Genomic DNA, 7623 nt, shown 5'->3' on the forward strand with positions numbered 1-7623 from the left:
AGCTTGGAATTCAAATTCCACTTTTTTTATTTAAAAAGTCCAGATTGAGCAAAGGCAGAGGCTGCCTCCACAAAGGTCCCTCGGCTGAATGAGGGAGGGGTGGTCAGTACCAGCCCCCTCAATTCTGGGGTGCAGGAATCTGAGGTCACAAGCAGAGGGCCCCGCCCCAGGTACGAGAGCATGTCCCTGCAGTGTGCCTGCCTGTGTGGGGGCACCTGTGGTGAGCACCTGCTGGGGGTCCCAGCGTGTCAGGGGTGGGCTTTCTCTACCCTGTCCCTGGCCCGGTCCTGGAGATCCGGTGCAGCAGGTGTAACCCTCCCCACACTGGGCGAGCCAGCTGCCGCAGGTGCCCTTGTGTCCCGGGTTACGCAGCCCCGTGGTGCTCCCCCGTTCCTGTAGTGTCATGTGCAAGGCGAGCAGGCCTTGCCGGGCCTCGGGGCTATGGGTTCTAGGTATATCGTGTACAGCAGGTGATTTTTCTGGGTTCAGGAAGCTGGGGAAATTGAAAGCTAGAGGGATGCTGTAGAAATTTAATTGTAGGGGGGCTGGAGCCCCCAAGGTGCAGGATTGGGCATGGCCCCAAAAGGTGGACCCCCAATCCTCCTCCATGGGGGTAGAGAAGGGGCCATGACCAAAGCTTGGTCTTCTCTGGATCCGTGGGGCTGCAGACACCCTCATAGATGCTCACTGTCACAGGAGAGAAGACGGGTGATGGGGAACCCGGGTCATTTATCGCCCTGGGTCTCGGGCAGCTGGAAGCCACCCAGACAAACCCACTGAGCAGCTGTGGGGACGTTCTAGCCTCCCAGGGGATCCCACTGGCCAAGGGGGACTAGCACACGGCACCGGCAGCAAAGTACCAGATCTGATCAGCGCCACCCAGTGGTCCGGCCACCGGCCGCGGGCGTCAAACAGGCCCCACCTGGCAGGTCCCAGGTGGCGGCGGCCTCAAGTCCGCGGGGCCCCAGGCAGCCCCCCACCGCCCGCGCAGGGCGGCCCCACCGCCCCCGGCACACACCTGGCGACCTGGGCCAGGATCTCCTTGATGCGGACGATGAGCTTCTCGTGCTGGGCGGGGTCGCGCTCGATGGCGCCGTGCAGCCGAGCCATGTAGAAGTCCAGGGTGCCGAGAGTGGGCGTCTCGCCCGTGCCTGGAGAGGGCAGGGACTGGTCACCGGAGCCCAGCGGAGGAGGGGGGCCGACGCAGCCGGGGTTCCACAGGAGCAGAGGTCAGGGGGTGGGGGTCTGCAGGGGCAGGGTCCCGGGGCCGGGGGCCAGAGGCGCGGCGCGTCGGTGGGGTCAGGTGGGAGATCAGGACGTCTAGACCCGGAAAAACCAAGGTCAGCTGTGCGGCAGGGGGCAGAGGGTGCTAAGTGGTGAGGGGCAGCCCCCGGGGGGGGGGGGGTTCCGGGGGATCCAAACCCGGGAGGAGGAAGTAGCCGGTGTCAGCTGCGGCCGCAGCGCGGAAGGCCAAGGAGGAGGGGGGCGGGGCAGGGGTCAGCGAGGGCGGGCGCGTGCTCTGCCCACGACGGGGACGGTCCTTCGGAGCTGGAGTCGCACGGCCGGGGGCGGGGGCCAGGAGGTGGAGCCGGCGGGGCGGGGCGGGCAGGGCCCTGGCGCGGAGGGGGCGGGGCGTGGGCGGGGCCCGGGCGCGGAGGGGCGGGGCGGGGCGGGGCCTCCGCACCCGGCACCGGCAGCGAGGCGAAGCTGGCGGTGAGCGCCTGGCGCACGGCCTGGAGCTGCTGCTGCAGCGCCAGCGTCCGCCGCTCCTCCAGCGCCAGCTCCTGCTCCAGGCGCTCCCGCGCGCTGCTCATGCTCTGCGTGTGCCTCTGCAGCACGGCGTTCTGCTCCTCGAAGGCCACGTTCATCTTGCGCAGGCGCCGCAGCTCTGCCTCCCGCGCTGCGGCGTGGGGGAGCGGGGTCAGAGCCTGCGCTTCCTCCCTGCCCTCCCTGCCCTGCGAGGGGCCTTTGCCTTAGCTGGGCCTCCCTGCCAGGCCGGCCGTCCTGCTCTGCCTGCAGCCCCACGCGGGGCGGGGGAGGTGGGCGCCGCAGCTTGTTGGGAGTGCTAAATGCTCCCCACCACCACCACCCCCGCCCCCTGCGGCCTTGGCACCCTTTTGACCCGCGCACCCTCCCCAAGAACCCCTGGTCAGCGCTCACCTTTGTTTTGGTCCAAGAACTCTTCAGTGAAGATGGGGACGTCGAAGGTGGAGAAGCCATCACAGTCCCCACCCTGGGACGACAGGACAAGGTGATGATGGGGGGGTGGGACAGCTACAACCCCTCTGGGACGTGTCCCTCAAGCTTGAGAGGGATTCCTCTGGCCGTCTGCATCGACGTCCTTTTAACAACATTCCCACGATGTGGCTGCCCCACGTCGGCTGGCACACTTGGAGGCCCGGCACTGCTTCCTCCCATGAGAGCTGGCTCTGGCTCACCCAGGGGTCTAAAGACCTCCAGACCTTTCTCGCCCAGGCATGGTCCTGGGAGGAGGGGTACTTACCTTGTGTCCATTCAAGAGCGTATTCATGAGCCCAGAGCCCGAGTCCTCTGGTGGGGGAGGGAGGAGGGCAGGATCAGCCTGGCAGGGGCCCACACATTGCTTTGCAATGCAAGTCCCGTCCCCCCTGCCTGGGACCCCCCCCCAAGTTAGCCCTACTTGTCCTGGGGCAGGCTCCTGTGAGGACCCCCAGTGTCTGTGTGCCCCCCCGTTGGCACTGCTCAGCCCTGTTCACCCACAGCTGTCTCGTCTTCATGGGACTGAGTCCCATGGAGGAGGGCGGGTCGGTCTGCCTGGGTCACCTGTCTCAGAGCCCGCACCCAGCTGCCTGGGGGCTGGGGCCCTTCCCACCTTTCTTGATCTTCTTTTCCTGGATCTTCTCCGTGCACATCTTGTAGGCTTCCGACTGCTGGTAGGCGCGCAGCTCCTTCATGTACTGCTGCTTCTCCCGCTCGGCCTCATCCAGGTACCGCTGGTGGGGGCAGCAGAAGGCTTGTCCCAGCCCAGGGGCAGGGGCGGCCGGCCTCCAAGGCCAACACCGCACCTTCCCACAGCTCCCTCCTTGGAGGTGAACCCGGCTCCTCGGCCTGCTGTGCAGGGCACCTTCCTCCCCCAAACTCTTGCCTTTAAAAGCCTCTCCCAGTTGTCTGAGGGCAGGCTCCCATCTCCAGGCTGGACTGGGCTCCCACACCCATTTTGCTTGGTGAAATCCCACTTAGAGGGTGCAAACTGGTGGTGTGTTTTGTTTCCTCGATATTTTTGCAACTTTAATTACCAGGATTTGAAAACCAAGAGGTATCACATAAAAATCCGGCCCCCACTCCTACTTCTTCAGTCCTATCCGTATTGGTCATCAAGCTTTCTGTGGATTCTTGCTTATTGCGACCCTCCCCTCCTTCCGCCTGCTGGGGAGGGCTCAAGGGTGGTCAGTGCTCCCCGCGGAAGCCCTTTGGGGGATGTGGCCGCAGGGCAGTGTCCGAGTGGGTGGGGCAAGGTCAGTGGTCCCCCACCTGCTTCTCCGCCGGCTGCAGCTTGCTCCACTCGGCACCCAGCATCTTGGTGATCTCGGGAAAGGGCAGATCCGGGTGGCGCGTGCGAATCTGCTCGCGCCGCTCGTTCAGGAAGCGCACGTAGCCGGTGACCGGTGCCTTGGGCCCATTTGGCAGGATCTTCTTCCGCTTCTTGCCCTTGGGCCAGCCGCGCTTCTTCACGGGCTGCAGAACAGTACCCACTCCGCGCCGTTGGGAGGGGCCTGGAGGGTTGGGGCGGGGCTAGAGGGCTGGGCGGGGCCTATCCTGGAAACCTGCAGGTATGGCTTGATCAAGGGCCAGAACTGGGAGAGGGCGGGTTTCGGGGAACGCTGGCCGCGTGGGGGACGGATCGGAGGTCCAGGGCGCGGGGGCATAAGGAGCCGGGTTGGGCCCAGCGACGGCGAGTGGGCGTGGCATCTGGCGTGGGCGTGGCTTCTCGCCGGAGGAAAGCCCCGCGGGACGACGGGAAGGTGCCTCCCACCGGACCTTTGGCGGTGGGCGGGGCCTGGGCGCCGCGGCCGCGGACCTCCGGGGGCGTGGCATGCGGCACGGGGCGGGGCCTCAGCTTCGGGAGGAAAATCAGGACTGCGGGCGGGGCCGCAGCTAATTCAAATCTAGCCCGGGGTGGAGCTTCCAGGCGAGGGGCGAGCCCCAGGGCAGCCCCCACCGCGGCGCAGGGACTCACCTCCTCCTCGTGGGACCCCTTCTCGCCGGCCCGGGGGCCCTCGCCGCGCTCCTGCTTGACGGCCACCACGAAGCCCCCGTGCGGTCCCGGAGCCTTGCCGCCCGCCGGCCTGGAGCCACGGGACGCCAGGGTCACCGCCGCCCTCACGTCCATCCCGACCGCGGAGCTGGCACAGAGGGGCCTGGGGCCCGGGAGCAGGGCTCTGCGGGGGTCACTATCCGCGGGCCGGGACGGAAGCACGGGGGTGGGGGGCGGGAGAGACCCCCGGGAGGAGCCGGGGCGGGGAGCTGGGGGCGTGCGGGAGGTCCTGCCCGGCAGTGGGGAGAGTCAAGACCCGGGGGCGAGGGGCGACGAGCTCCGACAGGGAGGGCGGGGGCGGGGCTGCAGACCCGAGTGGGCTGGGGGAGGGGAGTCGCACTCACGCGGCGGCCGCGCCGGGCTGCTTGGAGCCGTGGGACATGGCCGCTCCCGGCCCCACCTGGAAGGCAGACGCGTGGCCGGGTGAGCGGCGCCCGAGCCGCCGACGGGCCGGGCCGGCGGGGGATCCCGGAATGCCGGGCCCGGGGTGTTTGGGGGGGCCGGATCCAGGGGCGGGGAGGCCCTCGAGGGCGGGCGCCCCAGGGATCCTTTGTTGGGCGATCGCCCCCCGGAAGGGCCGGGCCCACTCTCCGCCGGTCCGGGAGGGGCCCCTCCCCGGTCCCGGGACCCCCGCGCCCCCGCCCCCTCGCAGGGCCCCGAGTTCCGCGGCTGTTTTCACCTCCAAAGAAACTTTCCCGGACCTCTCGGCTGCTGCGACGCTCCAACCAACCGCCCCGAGCCCGCCCCTGCCGCTCGCCCCGCCCCCGGCATGCTAATACGGCCTCCGCGAGCCGTCCGATTGGGTGCAGGCTTTCCCTGGGGCGTGGCCATGCAGATGAGGGTTGGCGCGCCGGCCGGCGATTGGCTGGGGCAGCCGCTGGGCCGCGTGGGAGGTGGACGGGGAAGGCCGCGGGCGGGTGCGTCAAGTTCGGCTGCGCTCGGCCGCTCTCGGGGCCAATCGGGGCGCCTTGGGGCCGCGCCGGGCGGAGCCCCTTAAAGGGCCAGTAGGCGCGGCGCGGACTCCTCCTCTCCGGGCGAAGGCGAGACTCCCCGCCCCAGCGGGATCCCGGGACCTGCCCGGCGAGATCGCGCCCCGCCCTGGTTGCCATGGAGACGGCGGCCGGTTGCTAGGGAAGGGGGTTAAGGTCCTTCCCCGCAGCGTGGCGGTCTCCCCCACCCCCAGCCCCAGGACGAGGTGGGCTTGGTATCTTGCAAACCCGGCGGGGAAGTTACCCACTAGTCCCTGGAGTTAGGGCCCCCGGCGTCCCGCTGTGCCCAGCCCCGCAGTGCGCGGGCGGGGGCTGCTCTTCCCCCGGAGGCTCCGCTTTCCCTCCCGTGCAATGGGGACCTTGCACGATGTGCAGGACCAGGAGGCTGGGATGCCCGAAGCTGAGGTCCGGGGCTGGGGCCCCGTGGAGATGGAGGGGCCGGAGGCTCTGCTCTGGGATCTAGGGGAGCCCCAGGCGGCAGCGTGGTCCTGTGGCCTGGGCTGGGACTTCCCCGACTCCCAGGATGACAGCTGTGGCCGCTGGATGCTCACGATGTCCCGTTAGTCCCCAGACAACTTTCCCACATCACCGCCCTGCCCTCCTCTGCCTTCTCCACCTCCTGATGTCCCTCACCTACAAATAGGTCCCTTTCTCTCACTCCCGCCTCCAGGCTTTTGCACCTGGTGTGCCCTTTCCTCCAGATTATCCGCCCGGCTCATGGCTTGATCTCCTTTTGCTGAAATGTCAGCTTCTCAATGAGGTTTCCCCCATACACCTTGTCTTATTTGTTCCCCATGTGTTTGTTTCCTCTGCTACATAACAGTTTTGTTTTCAGTTTTATTTAAGTAAGCTCTACCCCCAACGTGGGCCCACCCAGAAATCAAGAGTCACATGCTCTATGACTGAGCCAGCCAGGCGCCCCCCAAAGAACAAAATTTTAACGGAATAAATTTGAAAATCTAAGTGGCTTTGTTGAGGGATTCATGGGTGGAGCAGTATCCCACCTAGCAAGTACAAGGGCGCTCCAAAGAGGTGAACAAAATGGAAGGTTAGGGACGCCTGGGCTGCTTAGTCGTTGGCTCAGGTCATGATCCTGGGGTCCTGGGATCGAGTCCCGAATCGGGCTCCCTGCATGGAGCCTGCTTCCCCCTCTGCCTGTGTCCCGGTCTCTCTCTCTCTCTCTCTCTGTATCTTCATGAATGAATGAATGAATGAATAAATAAACAAACAAATAAATAAATAAATAAAAATTTTAATTTTTTTTTTAATTTTTATTTATTTATGATAGTCACACACAGAGAGAGAGAGAGAGAGAGAGAGGCAGAGATACAGGCAGAGGGAGAAGCAGGCTCCATGCACCAGGAGTCTGATGTGGGATTCGATCCCGGGTCTCCAGGATCGGGCCCTGGGCCAAAGGCAGGCGCCAAACCGCTGCGCCACCCAGGGATCCCAATAAATAAAAATTTTAAAGGGAAGTTATAGAGGAAGGAAAAAGGGGAGAAGATGTTCTTAGCAAGAGAAAAGAATTGTTCCTCCTTGCAAGGTGACTTTCCCTTAGCAGGGCAAGAGCTGGAGGTCTTACTATGCAGATTCTCTCATTTTCCTTTGGGGTGAGGAGGGAAAGTTCCTGGCTGACCCAGTAAGACCTAACATTTCTGGGGGAGGCTGAAGTTGTAGTTGGCTTAGGCATTAAGCACCAATTTGGTGACTTGTCCCAAGTGGCTCTTTTATGGGCGAGTGGTTTTTAACACTTCCAGCACCTAGAACAGTGCCCCTAGGAGCTGCTCAATCTGAATTTGACGAATAAGCAAATGTGTGAAATACAGTGAATTTCTCAGAGGCAAGTGCTTTGGAAAACAGCCTAGCAGTTCCTCAAAACATTAAACATGAAGTTACCAGGTGATCCAGAAACCCCCTTCCTAGAGGTGAATTCAAGAGAATGGAGAACACATGTCTACGCAGGAACTTGTCCACAAATGTTCACAGCAGCATGATTCAGAATGGCCGGAAAGTAGAAATAACTCCAATGCCCATCAGTTGATTAACAAACAAAATGTGGTCCATTCATCTAATAGAATATCAGCGGCCATAAAAAGAAACAAATAAGGGGATAGGGGCGCCTGGCTGGCTCAGTCAGAGGAGCCTGTGACTCTTGATCTCCGGGTCATGAGTTCAAGCCCCACGTTAGATGTAGAGATCAGGAAGATAAACTTAAAAAAAAAAAAAAAAGGAATAAATTGCTGATTCATGCTACAACGGGGGTGAACTTTGAAAACATGATGCTCAGTGAAAGACGCCAGTCACAAAAGACCACAAGTGTGTGGCTCCATTCATACAAAA

The 7623-nt window shown here is 63.4% G+C and overlaps 1 protein-coding gene across 2 annotated transcripts; it reads right to left on the bottom strand.

Annotated features, from left to right (window-relative positions):
• Positions 1-9: 9 nt before the first annotated feature.
• Positions 10-5034, bottom strand: HMG20B (high mobility group 20B). Of its 2 annotated transcripts, XM_055342597.1 has the most exons (10): positions 4974-5034; positions 4639-4694; positions 4217-4325; positions 3511-3714; positions 2852-2972; positions 2504-2550; positions 2161-2233; positions 1685-1900; positions 1019-1151; positions 10-687 (listed from the first exon to the last, which is right to left on the bottom strand). In XM_055342597.1, exons 2-10 carry the CDS (start codon positions 4674-4676, stop codon positions 675-677), a joined length of 954 nt encoding a protein of 317 aa, XP_055198572.1. In that variant the 5' UTR covers positions 4677-4694; positions 4974-5034; the 3' UTR covers positions 10-674. The 2 variants fall into 2 exon arrangements, with proteins under 2 accessions (XP_055198572.1, XP_055198574.1); XM_055342599.1 differs by lacking the exon at positions 4974-5034 and having other exon boundaries at positions 4639-4957.
• Between the last annotated feature and the right edge of the window lie 2589 nt (positions 5035-7623).

This window comes from Nyctereutes procyonoides, unplaced genomic scaffold, assembly GCF_905146905.1.
Source record: "Nyctereutes procyonoides isolate TBG_1078 unplaced genomic scaffold, NYPRO_anot_genome, whole genome shotgun sequence".
Lineage (NCBI taxonomy): Eukaryota > Metazoa > Chordata > Mammalia > Carnivora > Canidae > Nyctereutes > Nyctereutes procyonoides.

Excerpts from the sequence above, each read along its gene's own strand:
- HMG20B (XM_055342597.1), bottom strand. The coding sequence starts at position 4,676 with ATGTCCCACGGCTCCAAGCAGCCCGGCGCGGCCGCCGC. Across the intron at positions 2,551-2,851 it reads GGAAAAGAAGATCAAGAAAG|AGGACTCGGGCTCTGGGCTC; the intron begins GTGGGAAGGGCC and ends CTCCCCCACCAG. Across the intron at positions 1,152-1,684 it reads CGCCTCGCTGCCGGTGCCGG|GCACGGGCGAGACGCCCACT; the intron begins GTGCGGAGGCCC and ends TGCCCTCTCCAG.